Source organism: Chiloscyllium plagiosum, chromosome 31 (genome assembly GCF_004010195.1).
Source record: "Chiloscyllium plagiosum isolate BGI_BamShark_2017 chromosome 31, ASM401019v2, whole genome shotgun sequence".
NCBI lineage: Eukaryota > Metazoa > Chordata > Chondrichthyes > Orectolobiformes > Hemiscylliidae > Chiloscyllium > Chiloscyllium plagiosum.
In genome coordinates, this window is record NC_057740.1 from 42,058,476 (window position 1) to 42,082,038 (window position 23,563).

General features: G+C 42.0%; 1 protein-coding gene across 2 annotated transcripts in view; it reads left to right on the top strand.

Moving 5' to 3' along the window:
- The window catches only part of ell (elongation factor RNA polymerase II), a 147,247-nt gene that overhangs the window by 67,291 nt on the left and 56,393 nt on the right, over nt 1-23,563 (top strand). For both annotated transcript variants that reach the window (XM_043721513.1, XM_043721514.1), the window contains one exon: nt 13,328-13,449. In XM_043721513.1, the coding sequence (XP_043577448.1) occupies nt 13,328-13,449 (122 nt within the window). The remainder of the gene's footprint in view (nt 1-13,327; nt 13,450-23,563) is intronic.

Sequence of the window (23,563 nt, forward strand, 5' to 3'; positions counted from 1 at the left end):
CAATCTATTTGATCTAAAGAGCTTCCAATCAATATTTGTGAAGTTGAAATCGCCCATGACTACTACCCTGTGGCTTCTGCACCTTTCCAAAATCTGTTTCCCAATCTGTTTCTCCACATCTCTGCTGCTATTGGGGGGCCTATAGTAAACACCCACCAAGGTGACTCCTTTCCTATTTCTCTTTCTGCAGCCGTTACACCATTTCTAATTAGTAACGCCATCCCCCCTCCTTTTTTACCACCCTCCCTAATCTTACTGCTACATCTGTAACCAGGAACCTCCCACAACCATTCCTGTCCCTCTTCTATCCACGTTTCCGTGATGGCCACAACATCGTAGTCCCAGGTACCGATCCACGCCTTAAGTTCACCCACCTTATTTCTGATACTCCTTGCGTTGAACTAAACACATTTGAACCCATCTCTGTGTCCGCAAGTATTACCTGTCAGTGCTACCTTCTCCACAGCCTCCCTACATTCTTGGACATCCTGACAAACAGCTAGCCTACTTGCTGGACTACAAGTCCGGATCCCATCCCCCTGCCAAATTAGTTTAAACTGTTAATGGTGGGACTGTCCATAAGGGTCCTGACATTCCAGGTCCTAATCTTCTTCATGAGAGAGTGGAAGGTGCCTGTGCAAGATGTAGGGAAACAGTTACACGTTGGCTATCACTTGGGCTTAGTAGGACAAGGTCTTGGTCCAGTGGCAAGATGTGGCCAAGACAACTGGAGATCAGGCACTGCTGTTTGACTTGAAATTGCCTGCAATGGAGTGCAGACACAGTTTGGCACTGGGTTAGTGCGAGGTCCAAGGTGAGGAAAGTGGGTAGAAGGGGAGAGAACTGGAAGGACAGTATGCCTGCTGGTCATTCTCAGTCTGTGATTGTGAAATCACTGAGCTGGGTGTGGGAGGTTATAAAATCACTGAACTGGGGAGGGCGGTGAGTATATACAAATACTGGTCTGGTAGGAGTTTATATAAGCAGTGGGCTGGGAGGGTGTTATAAAGTTACTGGTTTGGATGTTTAAAGACAATAAAAACATTGGGCTGAAGTAGTTATATAAATGCTGGGTTGACAGCGTTATAATATTACTGGGCCGTGAGGTGTTATAAAGTTATTGGGGAGGGTTAGATAAACACTGGGCTGGGGGATGTTCTATAATTACTGGGATGTTATTATAAACACTAGCTGGAGGTAAGGGAAATCTCACTGCAGTAGCAGCTCAGGCGAGCTTGCTTTGAGCACCAGAAAATGCAGTTTGGAGCCCATCAGGAGATGGAAGGAGTGGTGCTCAGGCCTCTGTATCGGGAGCTGCATGAGCAGGAGAGGTCGAGCCGAATCTGAGGAAGGTGAGGGAAGGCAGGCAGGCAGTTGCAACAGACGCCTGAATGAATGTGGGAGGAATGGACAATATTGAGAGAAACAGCAGAAACCGGGAGAAAAATTTGGTGGGAAAGAAGTCTCTATTACTTCACCAAGAGGCTAACCTTATGTTGAGTGGCAGTTCTAAAGAAAGGTCACTGGATATAAAATGTTGACTGCTTTCCTCTGATGCTGCGAAACCTGAGTTTCTTCAGCTGTTTCTTATTTTGTTTATAATATATGAACTTAGAGGGATGAAGAATACTAGGAGAGAATTTGGATGCTATAAGCTGAGGTTGATTCATTCTTGTCAAGATTTCTATGCATATCCTTCCCAGGACCAGTGACTAAATAATGCCTGGAGATGCTAAGGCACCTTGAGGTGTCCCTAGCCTGAGATCCACTCATTGGTTGAGCCAGAAATCCCCAGGTTATACTGTTCCATTGAATCATAGGATTAACAACTGAAGCATTGCAATGGAACCATCCAGGAAATTGAGGCAACTTAGATTAGATTCAAAATTACTATTCTCCAGGTAATGTTTGTTCTTCCATATATCTAATTTCGTTAGATAATTAAAAGGCGAATTAGTCAGGAAAATTTGCACCTTCCACAGACTATAGGCAAAGAAATTTGTGTTATGGAACTATAGTGATGTTGTAGATGGAGGTACGATAAAGACAAACTATAGTATAACTTAATGATGGGACAGGCTAGAGGAGCTGAATTATCTCTTGTTGCTGAATTCCTTAAATATCATGGGACTAGGAAATGGCCTGTAATTTAGTTGTGGACCAGTGAAACGTTCTAGACTTTCACAACTTAGACCAACTGTACTTCTGTCCTCTGCCTTTGACTTCTCTTTTTAGAACAATGCCCTATAAGAAAGGGTGGTTACAGGAATAGATTGTAAATGTAGGGGCTGTTCTCTTTCGGGACATTGAGAGAAGATTTAATGAAGGTAATTAAAATCATGAAAGATCCGAACAGAGCTAATGGAGAGCTATTTCCATTGGTAGATACGTGCAGAACAAGAGATTCTGAACTAAGGTGATTGCAAAAGAACCACAAATGGCATGAAGGAAAGCCTCTTTAGGCAGCAAGTGATTAGGAATGTATTCCCTGAGACTGTGAAGGCAGATTCAATCATAGTTTTCATAAGGAACTTTAAATCTAATATCTGAAGAAAAAAATAAAGCAAGACTTTGGAGAAAAGGCAAAGGAATAGCTGAGTTGCTGTTAGAGAGATTTGGCACTGATGAGCCATATTGTCACTTCCTGTGTTGTAATGGTTCTACAATCTATAAGTTTTTTTTGTGCTTGTTTTGCTTTGTGTGCATGCAGTGAGTAATGAGTTAATAGCTTTGCAGAAGCTTAGATTGTTTCTTACTTTCTGGTCCTGGAAACATGACAAAAAATTGTTTTCGCTTTACAGTAAGCTTATAAAATGACTTCCTTTCCCCTTGCTGGGAAAAGGTATATACCAAAGGGTTATTCCTGGAAATGGTGTTGAGGAAATGCAAGTGCTGTTATGTTGTGAATTATGCATTGGGACTTATTTATTAAGGACATTTAAGGTTTTGCGCCAAGTTTTGTATTCTTGTTTTCTCCCATTTCCAGAAGTCTTGCGAAGTGTTTTTCATTATCCTCACTAAATGTTCTCAGTTGTAGCTCAGTTGTTAGCATACTTGCCTCTGAGTCAGCACTCCCGAGATTGGAGCACAGCATCTTGGCAGACAGTTCCAGTGCCAGTACTGAAGGAATGCATCACTGCCACTGGTGCCATTTTTCAGATCAGATTTTAAACCATCTGACCCCTCAGCTGATGAGAAAGATCCTACATGACAATCTGAAGAGCAGGTGAATGTATTTTGGGCTATTTATTTCAAATTCAACGTTACTGAAACGGATAATCTGGTCACTGGCTGTTTGGTGTCAGTGCTTCTGTGGGAGCTTTGTATGCAAACTAACTGTTTGATCCTAAATTGCAAGTGTCTAAACTTCAAAACACTTCATTAATGCAAACACTCTTTCAGACATTCCAAGGACCTGAAAGGTTGCAAATCTGTCTCATGCAGCAGTTTTCATCATACCTTTAATAGTGTTTACAGCACAGAAGGAGGCCATTCAGTCCATCAGTTTCTGCTGTTTGATTAAAGATGTTATTCCAATAATCCCCTTTTCCCGCTCTTGGTCCAAAGACCTAGAGGCTATGGCAATGCAAGTGAATATCTAAATATTGCTTAAATGTTACAAGGTGTTCTGACTCCCCTACCTTTTAATGCAGATTTCCAGACTCCTAGCACCCTGTGGGAACAAATTTGTCCTCAACTCCCCTCTTATCATTCTACCTGCTGGCTTAAATCTATGTCATCTGGTTTTGCCCCCTCTATGTTCAGAGAAAAGTGCTTTCCTATCCACCTTATTTGTGCCCCCAACCATCTTATGCACTTCTGTCAAGTCCCCTGTCAAACTTCACTGCTCTAAGCAAAGCCACCCCAGCCTATCTGGTCTTGCCTCTTAGCACAGACCCTCCAGTCCAGGCAGCTTGCTGGTAAATCTTCTCTCTGCTTTCTCCAGTGCAGTCTCATCCTTCTTATACTGTAGTGACTTGACCTGCATGCAGTGCTCCAGTTGTGGCATAAACAGTGTTTCATATAAGAGTCCTACAATTCATGATGTAAACCCTTGCATTGATAGCCCTCCCCAAATGTAGAAATGCCCATTTTTTTTGTGCTTTCCCTGAGTCTACCTGCTTGACCATTGATATGTTCCTGCAGTTTCTGGTTATCCTTCTCACCCCTTAGCATTCTGCCAATTTTTCATTTGAGAACTTTTCAATCTTCTAGTCACACAAACATCCCTATGCCATCACCCTCTGCTTTCTGTTTCTCAGCCAATTTTGGATCCAACATGCCATCTTGCATTGAATCCCATGGGCTCTTATTCTCTTGACCATTCTGCCACGTGGGACCTCATCAAAAGCTTTACTTAAGTCAATGTAGATCACATCAAATGCATTACCCTCATCAACACTCCTGCTTACCTGCTTTAAAAAATCAGATTTGTCATACACTACTTTCTCTTAACAGATTCATGCTGACCAACCTTGATTAACTCATGCCTCTCCAAATGTGGATGTATTCTGTCCGTCAGAATTCTTTCTAATAACTTCCCAAAACCAAAGTGAGACAGAGTAGCCTGTAATTTCCTGATCTATTCTAGCAATCCTTCAGCCCTCTGCAACTTCCTTGTGACCAGAGTCAAACTGAAAATTACTGCCAGGGTGGATGATATCTTCTCCTCCCTTGCACCCTTCCCCACACACAATTACCTGGCAATTCTTCTGGGTCCACACACAGACTATAACTTTAGTTTCTCGAATGGCCCCTAGTTATTCTCTACCTCTTTATCTTTTTAAAAAATCTTTTGGATTTCCTTTATTCCACCCATTAATGGTTTCTCATGCACTCAGCTTTCCCATTTCCTTTAAACACCTCTATCTTACCTCCCTCGTGCTCTCCTCTCTCGTTTTCTCTACTCCTTAGCCTTAGCTGTGTGGTATAGCTTTTCATTTCCTTAATACTAACCTTATGTCCCTTGTCACCCAGATTTCTCCAGTCCTGTTCCTACCTTTTACCTCTTCAGGAGCAAATTTGCTCTGTAATGTTGCTGTTACTCCCTTGTCTGCCTCCCACTGCTCTGGCAGTTCTATTAATAGGTAGCTGCTGCTTGTCCACCTGGGCCAAACTGTATCTTATCATTTTGTATAATTATTCAAACCTAACAGAACTATTGACATTATTTCCAAAATGATCCAATACTGATTAAACTTCCACCTTCTTGGACTCATTTCTGAATATTAGATTCAGAACCACCCCTGCCTTGATGGGTTTTCTACATGCTTGCTGAAAAAGCTGGTGAGTGCAATTTAAGAATTTTGTTCCTTCCCTACCTTGCAGAATAAAACTCTCCCAATTAATATTTCAGATATTAATCTCAAATTAGTTATTACTGCCTTATTATTCTTTGAAATGTGATTATCTGTTTGATCTTCTATCCTTGATTTATTTGTACACCCTCAATAGCATGTTTGTCTTCATTTCTACTTATATGCCCTCATTTGATGATTCTTGCAAGACATCATAACTCCAAATTATAATTAATTCCTGGATCAATATTGCGATCCTCCCCTCTTCTATCTTTTCCCTCTCTTCTGTCTGACTACCCCATAACCAGCGATATTGTGTTGCAAATTGGTCCATCTTTCTAGAGTCTCACTCATAGGATTTCCTATTCATACACATCTACCTGTACATTCAACTTAGCTATTTTGTTCCTCAGCGTCCTTGTATAAAAATACTTTTCATTTAGCTTTGTTAAACTCACTTCTTTCTTACCTAGCCCATGTTTCTTCTGATTTGGAGATGCCGGTGTTGGACTGGGGTGCACAATGTTAAAAATCACACAACACCAGGTTATAGTCCAACAGGTTTAATTGGAAGCTAGTGTGCTTCCAATTAAACCTGTTGGACTATAACCTGCTGTTGTGTGATTTTTAACCATGTTTCTTCTGCCTCTTGAACTCCTCATTCTGCTTTAACTTCTAATTTCATCACTGCTTCTATCCCTTTTCAACATAACAAGATCTCCTCTCCCTGCCAATTCAGTTTAAATCCACTCCAGCCTCATGAGAAATGTTGGTGCCTGGATGTTGGTCCTGCTTGTTTCAGTTCAGCTGTAACCTATCCAACTTATACATATCTCACCAAAACGTAACAGTCCCAGTGCTTCAAGAATCTAAAGTCCTGCCTCCAGCAGCATCTCTCCAGCCATATATTCACCTGCTCTATCCTTCTAAATCTATACTGTCTGTTGCAGAGTAATGGAAGTAACCTGGAAATAATTACCTTTTTGGAAATCCTGCTTTTAAACTTCCTAAACTCCCTAAAGTCTGCCTGCAGGATCTTTTTTCCTCTTTCTTCCTATGTCATTGATCCCAACATAGACCACGAGCTCTGGCTGTTGAGCCTCTCCTTCAGAATGTCTCGCAGCCATCCTAGGCAATATACCATCCTGGAGTCACAACTATGACCACAGAACTGTCTGACCTGTCCCCATCTCACCAGTATTTATTTAACTCTTGTGGGTTGAGTGATGTGTTAAAATTGAGGGACATTGGTGCCTTTGACCTCCTAGTGGTCTGATCTAATGTTTCCACTGGATGAACCAATTTTTAGTGTCGCACCTGTGCTGCAGTTGTTGGATTTCCTACCAAATGCTCATCCTGATTGATAAACATTCCTGCTCTTTTTTTTTCCAAGGTTAAAAATCGCACAACACCAGGTTATAGTCCTTCAGGTTTATTTGGAAGCACTGGCTTTCGGAGCACTGCTTCTTCATCAGGTGACCACTGTTAAAAAGGATTAGGTATAATCAAATAAAGAAGGAAAAGGTAAAGTCTTGATAAGGTGTAACAAGGAAAACCATTATCAGTGACAGCATGAAAAAGAATTAGGCAATTGTTGGAAATTGTTGACATTATTAAATTTAGAAGGCTGCTCACGTTAATTCTGCTTTCTTCCATATGATGGTGTGTTTCTTTCAGTCTATCTGCTTGAATTCCTGTCTTGCGATCTAATGTTTGTGTATGCAGGTCTATATGTGCTCTCATTTACAAATATTGGGATTTTTTTTGTTTTGTAATTTGACCACAGTCTTCTCCGTTAAACGGAGGCTTCATCTGTCTGTTCCATTAGCTCAAGATGATGATTTTAAAAATTCCACAGCGTATTTTGCACTAACCAGCATTCATCTCTGAACCAAAAGCAGATTGACTAATCATTCATCTTTTTGTAATTTTCAGAAACTTGTGCACATATGACGTCATGTTTATTTATACAACTGTGACTGGCATTGAGAGGCGAGTGTCAGACACTCCATAGAATCAATCACTTTGTGTTATTAAACTGCAAGTCAACTTTACGTAAATCCACAGCCTAGCGTAGCCACAGGCTTTGACAGGCAGTTTCTTAGGCTGCAATGTAGCTATAATTCCTACTTGAAGGGTTATTTATTGTTTTTGTTAACTATAAACCCAGTTTCTAAGTGTAACTAAAATACTGGAGAAGGTTGACATCGGGCGAAGTAATTTGCCATTGCTGGAGTTTATTACTCTGTCTGGTTTCAGCTTCTATTTAAATTCTTGTCCATTTTCCTTCATTTTTCCTTCTCTCTCAATCCCTCAGACAGTGTTGACAGGCACTATTCAAGTGAGAGTGGGATTTTGGGCAATTCCTCATAATGGATGTTGGTGAGCTTCTATTCCAGTTTGATGAGCTCTGAAATGTGAGGTAAAGCCCAGTGTCTGCAATCTACACACACTGCCACAGGCAAGGTAGACGGTGTGTGCAGAGTCAGATGGATGCATTATTTGGAGTCTTGTGCGCCCTCTCTTTGAAACCTCAACTTTGCTTTAGCATGTTGTCAATAACACATCTGTGTGTTTGTTTCCTTCCTGATTTTGGTCAGTCACAAACCTTGGTGTCCCATGAGTCTGAGACTCTGTTGACCTTGTCTCAGTTGCTTCGAGGGCATCCTTTCTGCTATCTTCCGGGAAGTCTGCTATCATAACCAAGTTCCAAATGCAGTTGTTGCTTTAAGAGTCTATAAACAGTTATATCAATGATGTGTTGTTACTGCTGAAGTTGCCCTTGAATGATTAGTGCTTCAACGATAGATTAGATTAGTTTAGATTAGATTCCCTACAGTGTGGAAACAGGCCCTTCGGCCCAACAAGTCCACACCGACCCTCCGAAGAGCAACCCACCCAGACCCATTCCCCTACACCTAACACTATGGACAATTTAGCATGGCCAATTCACCTGACCTGCACATCTTTGGACTTGTGGAGGAAACCGGAGCACTCAGAGGAAACCCACGCAGACACGGGGGGAATGTACAAACTCCACACAGACAGTTGCCCGAGGCGGCAATTGAACCCAGGTCCCTGGTGCTGTGAGGCAGCAGTGCTAACCACTGAGCCACCGTACCGCCCATGGGAGTTGTCATGGGAGAGGATACTGCTATTGCCACGGGATTTTCAGGATCTTGATAGTGCTGCTTCCCCAGTGCTTTGAGGTTCCGACTTAAATACCTACTCTGTGTAGACAGTCAGCACCACTGTTTAATAATTATAAATTAAATTCAGTCCTGCTTGAACCTCATATGTACTTGTTTTCTAACGTTCTTCACAAATCATGGGGCCATGATCCCTAGCCAATATTTCTTTCCTCAAAACTAGGGATACTGAAGTATCATATTAACATCATACACCTGAGATCTTTGCACATGCCAGAGATGAAAACTCTGTGAAAACAGAGATCGTTCCTCTATAACTAAGTGTTACACCTATTTCCCAACAAAGCTGCTGTCTGGCTGACTGCCATCCTTTCTATTCCCCATATCCAGCATGACAGAATCTGAGTGAAAGTCTCTCTTTTCTAACACATTTTTTCATTTTTAAATGCTGCCTCAAATCCATTTTCTTGAACGAAGTTTCTCGCTACCAGTTCCAGTCGCTCTCCCACTGCTTTATGGGCATATTTCTACTCCTATCTGTGAAATACCTTGCAGAATTAGTCTGTGAAAGGTGCTGTTTAACACTGCAGCATGTTGGCGTTTGGTGGTGTTTGGCATTTACAGTATCTTATGCCTTGTTTTTGCTCAGTTTTCCAAACACTGCCTCATAGAAATCACTGGTCAACCATATGTTTGGTTATAGTGGTCCTTTTTGTCCACATGAACTAATTCTATTAGAAAAATGCCTAAACATAATAAAGGTAAATTTATTTCAGTCTGTTATATCTAGGTTACAGACATCTCCTGTCATTCTGTATCCAAGGAATTAAAACACTCCATTGATTGAAAAGCAATTTGAATCCTGGAGTTAAGAGTTTAATGATGACTATGAATCCATTATCGATTATCGGAATACCCCATTTGGTTCCCTAATGTCGGTTATGGAAAGAAATTTTCCATCCCTACCTGGTCTGGCCTACATGTGACTCCATACCCACAGTAGTGTGGTTGATTCTCAACTGCCCTTTGGGCAATTAGGGATGGGCAATAAATGCTGCCTGTGCTGCAACCCAGCACTCTCTGAACAAAACTACAAGACTCCAGGACAAGTTGAACTAATGGAGTTAAGAGAGCCAACGTACAAAAATAGACTGCTACACAGTAAGCAGCCAGTGCTATGATGCAGTATCACAAAAGGGGTTCATGTGTCAGAATAGCCACTTGCTTTTATACAGCATTCTAAGAGCTACAAGACGTCATGATTTTATACAAAAGTGATCAACAAACAAAATCTGACACAGAGCAACATATGAAGGCAACTAAGGAGATGACGATCATTTGTCAAGAAAGACATATTTTAAAAAGTTTTGTATAATAGGAGGGAGACGGTCAAAAGTTTAGGGAAGGAATCTCAGAATTTGGGGCCAAGGCAGTTGAGAGCATGGCTATAAACATCAGAGGAGAAAGTGAGGTCTGCAGATGCTGGAGATCAGAGCTGGAAATGTGTTGCTGGAAAAGCGCAGCAGGTCAGGCAGCATCCAGGGATGCTGCCTGACCTGCTGCGCTTTTCCAGCAACACATTTCCAGCTATAAACATCAGAGGCAATTAAAACTATGATGCCTAAAAGGCCACAATTAGAAAGGTGCAGAGATGCAGTATTGAATAATCAGTGTTGTGCAATCTATTAGCCAATACCAACATGCAGAAGTTCAGGAACCTAGATGCTGTAATTCACATTTCCCATTAGTAAATAATAAATGACTAACAGAAAATTGTTTGACATGATTTGATACTCCTCCAGATGGTGAATGCACGCAGACTTTAACCTTCCTACAAATCTTCTCTCAAACTTTCCTACATATTTATTGGGAAAATGATCAGAGAGTGCATTTTTATTCTTTATTCACTCATGCGATGAAGGAGTCTCATACTTGAATTAGTTAAAGGTAAGGTGTTTTCTTATTGCTGCAGTAGGCAATTTAGTATTGAACACAGTCCTTTTTTTTTTCAAGCTGTCCATTAGAACTAGAGGGCGTAGGTTTATGGTGAGAGAGAAAAAGTTTAAAAGGAACGGAAAGGGCAACCTTTTCACACAGAGGTTGGTACGTGTATGGAATGAGCTGCCAGAGGAAGTGGTGGACTCTGATACAATTACAACATTTAAAAGGCATCTGGATGGGGTCATGAATAGAGTCATAGAGATTTACAGCACGGAAACTGACCCTACGATCCAATTCATCCATACCGACCAGATATCCTAACCTAATCTAGTCCCATTTACCAGCACTTGGCCCATATCCCTCTTCCCGTCCCCTTTCCTATTCATATATCAATCCAGATGCCTTTTAAATGTTGTCATTCTACCAGCCTCCACCACTTCCTCTGGCAGCTCATTACATATATGCACCAACCTCTGCATGAAAAAGCTGCCCCTTAGGTCCCTTTTATACCTTTTCCCTCTAGCGGCTAAACCTATGCCCTCTAGATTAGATTACTTACAGTGTGGAAACAGGCCCTTCGGCCCAACAAGTCCACACCGACCCGCCGAAGCGCAACCCACCCATACCCCTACATTTACCCCTTACCTAACACTACGGGCAATTTAGCATGGCCAATTCACCTGACCTGCACATCTTTGGACTGTGGGAGGAAACTGGAGCACCCGGAGGAAACCCACGCAGACACGGGGAGAACGTGCAAACTCCACACAGTCAGTCGCCTGAGGCGGGAATTGAACCCGGGTCTCTGGTGCTGTGAGGCAGCACCGTGCCGTGCCGCCCACAGTTTTGGACTCTCCCAACCCAGGGAAAAGTCTTTGTATATTTATTCTATGTATGCCCCTCATTTTATAAACTGCTATAATGTCACCCCTCAGCCTCCGATGCTCCAGGGAAAACAGCCCCAAACTGTTCAGCTTCTCCTCCCTATTGCTCAGATCCTCCAACCCTAGCAACATCCTTGCAAATCTTTTCTGAACCCTTTCATGTTTCACAACATCCTTCTGATAGGAAGGAGACCAGAATTACACAAATATTCTAAAAGTGGCCTAACCAACATGCTGTACAGCTGAAACATGACCTCTCCAACTCCTATACTCAATACTCTGATCAGTACAGGAAAGCATACCAAACGCCGCCTTCACTATCCTATCTACCTGCAACTGTACTTTCAAGGAACTATGAATCTTCACTCCAAGGTCTCTCCATTCAGCAATACTCCCTAGAACTTTACCATTAAGTGTATAAATGCTGCTCTGATTTCCTTTTCCAAAATACAGCACCTCATATTTATCTAAATTAACTCCATCTGCCATTCCTCAGGCCATTGGCCCATCTGATCAAGATCTCATTGTAATCTGAATTAACCTTCTTCACTGTCCACTACACCTCCAATTTTGGTGTTATTTGCAAACGTACCAATTAATATCTTCTATGTTCATATCCAAATCGTTTATATAAATGATGAAAAGCAGTGGACCTAGCACTGATCTTTGTGGCATTCCACTGGCCACAAGCCTCCAATCTGAAAAGCAACCCTCCGTCACCACTACCACCCTCTGTCTCCTACCTTTGAGCCAGTTTTGTATCCAAATGGCTAGTTCAGGGTTCATTGCAGGTTTTGCATAGCCATCAAGTTTCAGTTCTATGTCTGTTGAAATAAAGCTTAGAGCTTGATTTTATGACCTTGCTAACATCTTTTGGTAATTGGTGTCTTTGGACTCCCAGATTCCTCTGTTCTGTTGCTCCCCTGCCCCACGTTGACTTGACCTTCCAAGCAAGGTGACTTTCCTATTTCTCCTGTCAAAATATACAAACTCCAATTTGCCTGAGCTGACTGATGTACAGTCATAGATATGAAATGTTAACTGTTTTTCTGTCCAAATGCTGTCCAACTTCTGAGTGTTCCCATCAATTTCTGTAATTAATGTCTTTAGTAAACTCAAATTGCTTATTTCAGCTTAGTTTCACCCATATTGGCAAGACTCAGATTAAGAGCTGGATGAAATGAGGATGAAACCTTCACTGTTTCTCTTGTGCCATTATGAGCTAGTGTTGCAACTCTGAAATCTGCTGGAAGAGTAGCAGCTTCTAACTCAGTATGATACAAGGCATATGATCTTCTCGCTGTTGTAACCATAGCAATTGTTTGAGCTTTCCCATCAGTCATGCCATAATTATGTCAGTGCCTGGTATAATTTTTCAAATAAAAACATGCGATTTGTTTTGTATCTTATTGAGTACCTTAGCTACAATTCAGGGCCTCTTGTGCTGAGGTAGAGTCCCTACTCCTGAACTGGGAGACCTCTACTCAAGTCCCAACCTGCTCCAGAGGTGTTTAATAACATCTCTGAACAGGTTGATTTAAAAATGGGTTAAATTAAAAAAAAAAAATACCTTGCATACAAGCCATCACAGTTGCCTTTTCTGTATGACTAGATAAAAGTATCAACAGGGCAAATTACTACCAATTCATGTATTTTTGGTTGAAGTAGGAATGTTGGCCTAGTCACCATGAAAACCTTTTGTATTTTGCTAAATAGTGTCATGGAATCTTTTCTGTGTGCTGAAATGGGGAAATAGTCTCCTCTAACAGTATCTCTGACAATGTAACAGTCCTTCAGTCTGGCTAAAGTGTCAGCTCAGATTAGGTCTCGGAGAGAAACTTGAGCCTATGTACTTCTAACCGAGGCATTAGTTTTTTCCAGTTGAACTGAGACTGACTTTATTTTACATTGTTTCCATTGTGCCTTGAGTTATTTCTTTTACAACGTTTGAATTTTTCTAATTGTGCCCTACACCAAAGGAGTTCAAAATATGTTGAATGTCTTCAAAATGTGTTAGATTAGTCTTTTAAAAAGGCTTTTATTTTCTTTCCAACAGCGGATCACCATTCCAAGGCCAGATTGCCCAAATGAAGTGCGGACATTCACGTTTTACCTTTGTAATGTCGGCAGGGATAATCCCCAGTGCAGCTTTGACTGTATTCAGCAGTATCAATCCCGGTAAGTTTCTGTTTCTGCTATTATGCCAGGGACAGCACTTAAACCTTAGCTCAACTGTACAGCACAGAGCCAGGCCATTTGTCTCAACTGGACTGTACCAATGATGCTGCACCTCCTGCTTCATTTCAGCATGGGGCGGCACAGTGGCTCAGTGGTTAGCACTGCTGCCTCACAGCACCAGGGACTCTGGTTCGATTCCAGCTTTAGGCAACTGTCTGTGTGGAATTTGCACATTCTCCCCGTGTCTGCGTGGGTTTCCTCCAGGTGCTCCAGTTTCCTCCCACAAACCAAAGATGTGCAGGCTAGTTGAATTGGCCATGTTAAATTGCCCATAGTGTTCAGCAACATGTAGGTTGGATGCATTAATTGGGTAAATATATGATAGCATGGCAGGGGAATGGATCTGGGTGGATTACTCTTTGGAGGGTCAGTATGGACTTGGGGCCTGTTTCCACACTCTAGGGATTCTATGATTCATCTCATTTTGTCATATCTCATTATTTTCTTCATGTTTATTTAGAGCCATAGAGTCATACAGCACAGAACAGACCCTACGGCCCAACTCATTCATGTCCCCTTTTTGCCTTCCTGATTTCCGTCTTAAGTATACTCCTACTGCCTTTATACTCTTCTAAGGATCCACTCGATCTATTCTGTCTATACCTTATATATGCTTCCTTCTTTTTCTTAACCAAACCCTCAATTTCTTTAGTCATCCAGCATTCCCTATACCTACCAGCCTTTCCTTTCACCCTAACAGGAATATACTTTCTCGATTCTCGTTATCTCATTTCTGAAGGCTTCCCATTTTCCAGCTGTTTCTTTACTTGCGAACATCTGCCCCCAATCAGCTTTTGAAAGTTCTTGCCTAGTACTGTCAAAATTGGCCTTTCTTCAATTTAGAACTTCATATTTTCTCCATTCCCTGGGTAAAGAGGTTTCTCTTGAGCTTAGTAGTAGATTTATTAGTGATCACCTTCTGTTTATAAACTGATTTGGAGATGTCGGTGTTGGACTGGGGTGTAAAAGGTAAAAAATCACACAACACCACTCCTCAGCACCACACTCTACCGCAAACCCACGGATAACCTCAAGATGATACACTCCTTCAGCTTCCACCCGAAACATATTAAAACAGCCATACCCTATGGACCAGCCCTACGCATACACAGGATCTGTTCAGATGAGGAGGAATGTGACGGGCACTTGGGAGTACTCCGGGATACCCTCATAAGAACAGGATATGATGCACAACTAATCATCTGCCAGTTCCGATGTGCCAGAGCAAGGAACCGTAATGACCTCCTCAGGAGATAGACACGTGCTGCAACCGACAGGGCACCCTTCGTTGTCCAGTACTTCCCAGGAGCTGAAAAACTACGCCATGTTCTTCGCGGCCTGCAACACATTATCAATGAGGATGAGCACCTCATCAAGACCTTCCCCACATCTCCAATTCTCACCTTTTAACAACCACCAAACCTCAAACAGATCATTGTTCGTAGCAAACTGCCCAGCTTTCAGGACAACACCAGGCAACCTTGTCACGATAGACGCTGGAAGACGTGTCACAATGTCAACACGGGTACCGCCATTACACATGGGGACACCTTCCACCATGTACGTGGCAGGTTCTCTTGTGACTCAGCCAACGTTGTCTATCTCATATGCTGCAGGCAAGGATGTTTTGAGGCATGGTACATTGGCAAGATCAAACAGAGGCTATGGCAATAGATGAATTGGACACCACAGAAGAATCTCCAAACAGAACTGTTCCCTCCCAGTCAGAACACTTCAGCGGTCCGAGACATTCAACCTTGGCCTTCGGGTGACCATCCCCCAAGGCGGACTTCGGGACAGGCAACAGTGAAAAGTGACTGAACAGAGGCTGATAGCCAAGTTCGGTACCCATGGGGATGACCTCAACTGAGACCCTGGGTTCATGTCACACTACAGATGACCCCATTGCAGTGCAGATAGACACACACTCTCTTTTCTCTCTCACACGCACACACACTCATAACCCACCACACATGCACACGCACGCACATATATATATAAAAAAGTTTGTGGGGTGAATTTATACTTGCAGAATTACATTTTACTTTGCTCAAAAACTGCATGAATCCATGTAAGATTCTGAAAATCCGTTTTTGAGATTAGAATCAGTCTGACCATTATGGCACAGACAGCCTCACAGGGCGTTAACACCTTCAATACCTTATCTGGGCTGACATGACACCAGTTGTTAAAGTGCACTTGAGAATGTAACTTTTTAAAAAAGTTTTCCGATTTACATATGAAAGAACTGATACCAACATGGTCATTCTAAAAGATGAGAGTCTTCAACAAATAGGTCTTTTTCAATATATAATTTCAATTACATCACACTGGAAACTTTTGCTATAAATTCTGTGTCTTATAATCTTATTCTTCGCAATCACCTGATGAAGGAGCAGCACTTCAAAAGCTAGTGCTTCCAAATAAACCTGTTGGATTATAACCTGGTGTTGTGTGATTTTTAACTGTTTATAAACTGCTAGTGTTGGACTCTACTGCAGTTAGAAACATCTCCCTATCTACAATGACAAACCCCCATTCATATTTTCGGTCTTTTTCAAGTCATCCTTCACTCTATCTAAGCATAAAAGCTCTAACATGTCCAATGTTTCTGATAGCTATAACTCTCCATCCATCTCATTTTAATTAATCTCTTTGACATGTTATGACACGAGTTTGAGCAGCTGGGGCTTGAACTCTGGCCTCTGGCCCAGCGGTGTACACACCACTATTGCGCTGCAAGGACTCTTACTGCTCAGACTTGTATCATTGTTTATTTCCTTCTCCAGTGCCTCATATCCTTTTAGTAATAGGAAGTACGAACTGTGTTTGGCATTTCTATTGTTCTAATTCAAATTGTTATTCAAATCGGAGAGAGCACATACATCAGTTATAACACTCGAATCAGATCTTTAGCACGCTCATATTATATAATCCATAATGGTACTCTGGCAAATTATATCATACAGTTCCAGTATGACTATATCATTCATGATTGAGCTCACAGTTAACTATGGCAATTCTGGTACATCTTGTACAATCCAGTACAATTGTAACAAACTTAATATACGGTTTCTACTTCTAAATCTACGTTTTATAGATATAAGACACATGAAGTAACAACAGCATTATTATAGTAGTGACCAGATCAACACCTCCCAGACTGTCAGACATTGTTGAATAATTCTTCAATTCCCCATCCTTTCCTTCATCCAACATCATGAGTTATTCCTGTTTGGCAGAAAGTTGTTTCATCTTGTGATATTCTGATCCCACAAGCAAGATGCACTGCTGTCCTGACACTGTATATAGTACTCTAAAGTGTAGTCAAACCAACTATGCTGCCTTTCAGTTCGGATGAATAGTGTGACGATATAAATGTCATAATTTCATGGCTGTACTTGCTGACGCTGAGAAGCATGTGCATTAGCATCTGTAAATGTTAGATATTTACAGATGTCAACTAATGACACTTTTAATGAATGAGTGTACAGAGTCACAGAAATAAAATGCTTTTATTCAGAATTTTAAAAATCGGATTAGTATTGTGCACATGCTCAATCGATGCATTAGTGATAATTACCAATTAAACATAATTTTAAAAGGGTATATTGTTATAATAGTATTTTATAGTGGTAATATAAATAAAATATGGAACAAAGTATAATTTTTTTCAAAATTTAATAATTGTCATGTGTGCATGTGTGTGGAGGGTTGGTTTCAACAGTATGGTGTGTCACAAGTATATCCTTAAGTTTGCTTAATTATTTGTATTTTAATAAATAGTGCCAATTTCTCTAGCTTCTCCCTGCAATAATACTTTCTCAGCTATGGAACAATGATAATGGATCTCTCCAAAATCATTTCCATGGCATTGCGATCTTACTACAATAATCACTGATCAATGATTTGTAAAGATTTAGCATTATCTTTATTTTCATACTGTTATATATTAATCCCATGATCCCTGTCTGTCTTTTTTTACTGATTTATCAATTTGGACCTTGCACATTTTGAAACCTCCATTTCTAAGTACCAAGTGTCTCTACTCCATATAAAGACATATCTTTTCATGTATTTCTTGCTTAATCTTTCTCCAAAATCTGTTTAATTATATTTCATAAAATTAAACTGCACCCAACATTGGCTAAACCTAATCATTCTACTCTCCAGAAATTGCCTGCAATTCTCTCCATAGCTAAATTTGTTAGGATTTTTTTTGTTTTCACTCAAGTTCCAATCATTTATTAACATTGACCTCTTGGAAGCTGCTATTGAACTTGCAGTGGTCTAAAAACATTCGTTAATCGCTGTTCTCGCTTTTGTTATGAATTTTGACCAAATTTCTCAACATTTTGTCACACCTCCTTTAATATTGGGTTAATTTTATAAACAGGCTTCCTGTTTTGCATTTTGTCAAATATTTATATATATATATATATATATTACCGACTGATATTTCTTTATCATCACTCCCTTTTGATATTCCAACTGACAACTGGGGATTGGTCCCACTGCAAAAGCAAAACGGAGAATGTAACATCCAAAGTCCCAAGATCTCTCATTTCCCTAAATAAACCGTCACATGAGAAATGCCAAAGTGCTTCCAGGACATGGGGAGCCGAAACCTGAGCAAGTCCAGTTAGGTTGATCAGAATGAAAGGTTGCTTGTCCAGTCCTGCTGATCATGTCTCTGCCCACAGGTGGTTGCCTGAACTGTTGAGGGCAATTTATTTTGAGAAGTTATATTACTGCAGTGTAATGTCCTTTTACAGAAGAGAGCAGTGAACTCTCTGTATGTTAAAGTACGCTGTGCATTTAATTTTAGTGTTAACCATTTGTGTGAAATATTACGTAGGACTTAACCTCTCATTCATCAGAATTTATAATCTTCCCTTTTGGTAGAAGGAGAATATGGCAAGTGTTGAGAAATTGGGTGTATCATGGGAGATTGCAGAGGGGAAGAGAATTGATGCAAGCAGTGCTCTCTTTTTAGACCATCCTCTTTACCATCCTAAACTGACCTCATTGCTGAGCTCTGGATGTCCCCATGGGTGGAATTAGTACATAGAATACCACAGTGCATAACAGGCCCTTCGGCCCTCGATGTTGTGCCAACCTGTGAAACCAATCTGAAGCCAATCCCTCCTACACAATTCCATTTTCATCCATATGTTTATCCAATGACCATTTAAATGCCCTTAAAGTTGGTGAGTCTACGACTGTTCCATGCCCCAACTACTGAGTAAAGAAACTCCTCTGACATCTGTATATAACTATCATCCCTGAATTTAAAGCTATGTCTCCTCATGCTAACCAACACTATCCGAGGAAAAAGGCTTTCACTGTCCACCCTATCCAACACTCTGATTATCTTATGTCTCAATTAAGTCACCGCTCAACCTTCTGTCTAACGAAAACAGCCTCAAGTCCCTCCACCTTTCCTCATAAGACCTTCCCTCCATTCCAGGCAACATCCTAGTAAATCTCCTCTGCACCCTTTTCAATGCTTCCACATCCTTCCTATAATGTGGTGACCAGAACTATATGCAATACTGCCAAGTGCGGCCGCACCAGAGTTTTGTACAGCTGCAGTATGACCGAAACTCAATCACTCTACCGATAAAAGCTAACACACCATATGCCTTAACAGCCCTATCAACTTGGGTGGCAACTTTCAGAGATCTATGTACGTGGACAGAGGTCTCTCTGCTCATCCACACTACCAAGAATCTTACCATTAGCCCATTATTCTGTATTCCTGTTGCTCCTTCCAAAGTGAATCACCTCACATTTTTCCGCATTAAACTCCATTTGCCACATCTCAGCCCAGCTTCGTCACTTATGTATGTCCCTCTGTAACCTGCAACATCCTTCAGCACTGTCCACAACTCCACCAATCTTAGTGTCATCTACAAATTTACTAACCCACCCTTCTACGCCCTCATCTAGGTCATTTATAAAAATGACAAACAGCAGTGGCCCCAAAACACATCTTTGCAGTACACCACCAGTAACTGAACTCCAGGATGAACATTTCCCATCACCCGCCACCCTCTCTCGTCTTTCGGCTTGCCAACTTCTGATCCAAACTGCTAAATCACCCTCAGTCCCATGCCTCCATATTTTGTGCAATAGCCTAACGTGGGGAACCTTATCAAATGTCTTAGTGAAATCCATATCCGCCACATCAACTGCTTTACCCTCATCCACCTGTTTGGTTACCTCAGAGAAGTCAATAGGGTTTGTGAGGCACGATCTACCCTTCACAAAACCATGTTGACTATCCCTAATCAACTTCTCCCTCTCCAGATGGTTAGAAATCCTATCTCTTATAACCTTATACAACATTTTACCCACAACCAAAGTAAGGCTCGCTGGTCTATAATTACCAGAGTTGTCTCGACTCCCCTTCTTGAACAAGGGGGCAACATTTGCTATTCTCCAGTTTTCTGACACTATTCCTGCAGATGATGATGACGACATAAGGATCAAAGCCCAAGGCTGTGCAATCTCATCTCCCCCCTGGCTTCTCCCGAGAATCTTAGGATAAATCCCATCCAGCCGAGGGGACTTATTTATCTTCACACTTTCCAGAATTGCTAACACCTCCTTGTGAACCTCAATTCCATCTAGTCTAGTAGTTTGTGTCTCCGTATTCTCCTCAACAACATAGTATTCACATTGAAGAAAGACAAACAAAAAGTATTCATTTAGAGGTTCCCCTATCTCCTCTGATTCTATGCACAACTTCCCACTACTATTCTTGATTGGCCCTAATCTTTCTTTTGTCGTCCTTTTATTCCTGATCTACCCTTAGGATCAAGGAAAACGCTAAAGCTTTCTATCTGCTAGTGGCTTCTCATGTCTCCTCCTACCTCTTCTTAGCTTTCTCTTTGGGTCTTTCCTGGCTAACTTGTAACACTCAGGCACCCTAACTGAGCCTTCACGTCTCATCTGAACAGTTGGCCGCTGCCTTCCTCTTGACAAGAGATCCAACTACTTTAGTAAACCACAGCTCCATCACTCGACCACATACTTATCAAATCACGCAGTAGCTGTTCCTTGAATAAGCTCCACTTTTCAAGTGTGCCCATCCTCTGTGGTTTCCTTCCCTATCCTATGCATCCTAAATCTTGCCGAATTGCATCATAATTGCCTTTCCCCCAGCTATAACTCTTTCCCTGCAGTATATACCTGTCCCTTTCTGTCGCTAAAGTAAGCATAACCAACTTATGGTCACTGTCACCAAAGTGCTCGATTGCCAGAGGAACTTGTTTTGTTATATGAAGAGACACGACTGTTTTTTCACCGAGGTTGTAATCTAAATCACTTAGTCACAGAGAGATGTACAGCACGGACACAGATCCTTCGGTCCAACTCGTCCATGCCGACCAGATATCCCAACCCAATCTAGAGTCACCTGCCAGCACCTGGTCCATATCCCTCCAAACCCTTCCTATTCATGTACCCATCCAGATGCCTTTTAAATATTGTAATTATACCAGCATCCACCGCTTCCTCGGGCAGCTCATTCCATACACATACCACCCTCTGAGTGAAAATGTTGCCCCTTAGGTCTCTTTTATATCTTTCCCCTCTCACCCTAAACCTACGCCCTCTAGGTCTGGACTCCTTCACCCTAAGGAAAAGACTTTGTCTATTTATCCTATCCGTGCCCCTCATGACTTTATAAACCTCTATAAGATCACCTCAGCCTCTGATGCTCCAGGGAAAACAGCCCGAGCCTATTCAATCTCTCCCTATAGCTCAAATCCTCCAACCCTGGCAACATCCTTGTAAATCTTTTCTGGACCCTTTCAAGTTTTACAACATCTTTCCGATAGGAAGGAGACCAGAGTTGCACGCAATATTCCAACAGTGGCCTAACCAATGTCCTGTACAGCCGCAACATGACCTCCCAACTCTTGTACTCAATACTCTGACCAATAAAGGAAAGCATACCAAACGTCGTCTTCACTATCCTATCTACCTGCAACTCCACTTTCAAGGAGCGATGAACCTGCACTGTAAGGTCTCTTTGTTCAGCAACATTCCCTCGGACCTTACCATTAAGTGTGTAAGCCCTGCTAAGATTTGCTTTCCCAAAATGCAGCACCTCCCGTTTATCTAAATTAAATTCCATCTGCCACTTCTCAGCCCATTGGCACATCTCATCAAGATCCTGTTGTAATCTGAGGTAAATTTCTTGGCTGTCCACTACACCTCCAATTTTGGTGTCATCAGCAAACTTACTAACTATGCCTCTTATGCTCACATCCAAATCATTTATAGAAATGATGAAAAGTATTGGACCCAGCACCAATCCTTGTGGCACTCTACTGGTCACAGGCCTCCAGTCTGAAAAACAACCCTCCACCGCCACCCTCTGTCTTCTACCTTTGAGCCAGTTCTGTATCCAAATGGTGAATTCTCCCTGTATTCCATGAGATCTAACCTGCTCACCAGTCTCCCATGGGGAACCTTGTCGAACGCTTTACTGAAGTCCATATAGATCACATCTTCCACTCTGCCCTCATCAATCCTCTGTTACTTCTTCAAAAAACTCAATCAAGTTTGTGAGACGTGATTTCCCACGTATAAAGCCATGTTGTCTATCCCTAATCAGCAGTTCAGGCAGCATCCGAGGACAGGCAAAATCGACGTTTCGGGCAAAAGCCCTTCATCAGGAATAAAGGCAGAGAGCCTGAAGCGTGGAGAGATAAGCTAGAGGAGGGTGGACTGTAAAACCTGTGCACACACCTCCTCCCTCACCTCCATCCAAGGCCCTAAAGGAGCCTTCCACATCCATCAAAGTTTTACCTGCACATCCACTAATATCATTTATTGTATCCGTTGCTCACGATGCGGTCTCCTCTACATTGGGGAGACTGGACGCCTCCTAGCAGAGCGCTTTAGGGAACACCTCCGAGACACCCGCACCAATCAACCAAACCGCCCCGTGGCCCAACATTTCAACCCCCCCTCCCACTCTGCCGAGGATATGGAGGTGCTGGCCCTCCTCCACCGCCGCTCCCTCACCACCAGACGCATGGAAGAAGAACGCCTCATCTTCCACCTCGCCTTTATTCCTGATGAAGGGCTTTTGCCCGAAACGTCGATTTTGCCTGTCCTCGGATTTTGCCTGTCCTCGGATGCTGCCTGTCCTCGGATGCTGCCTGTCCTCGGATGCTGCCTGTCCTCGGATGCTGCCTGAACTGCTGTGCTCTTCCAGCACCACTAATCCAGAATCTGGTTTCCAGCATCTGCAGTCATTGTTTTTACCCCTTTTATCCCTAATCAGTCCTTGCCTTTCCAAATGCATGTACATCCTGTCCCTCAGGATTCACTCCAACAACATACCCACCACTGACGTCAGGCTCACTTGTCTATAGTTCCCTGGCTTGTCCTTACCACCCTTCTTAAACAGTGGCACCACATTAGCCAACCTCCAGTCTGCCAGCACCTCCCCTATGACTATCAATGATACAAATATCTCAGTAAGAGGCCCAGCAATCACCTCTCTAGCTTTCCACAGAGTTCTAGGGTACACCTGATCAGGTCCTGGGGATTTATCCACTTTTGTGCATTTCAAGACATCCAGCACTTCCTCCTCTATAAAATGAACATTTTTCAAGATGTCACCATCTGTTTCCCTACATTCTATATCTTCCATGTCCTTTTCCATAGTAAATACTCGTTTAGTATCTGCCCCATCTTCTGCAACTCCATACAAAGGCCACATTGCTGATCTTTGAGGGGCTCTATACTCTCTGTAGTTACTCTTTTGCCCTTAATGTATTTGTAAAAACCCTTTGGATTCTCCTTAACTCTATTTGCCAAAGCTATCTCATGTCCACTTTTTTCCCTCCTGATTTCCCTCTTAAATATACTCCTCCTGCCTTTACACTTTTCTAAGGATTCACTCGATCTATCCTGTCTATACCTGACATATGCTTCCTTCTTTTCCTTAACCAAACCCTCAATTTCTTTGGTCATCCAGCATTCCCTATACCTACCAGCCTTTCCTTTCACCCTAACAGGAATATACTTT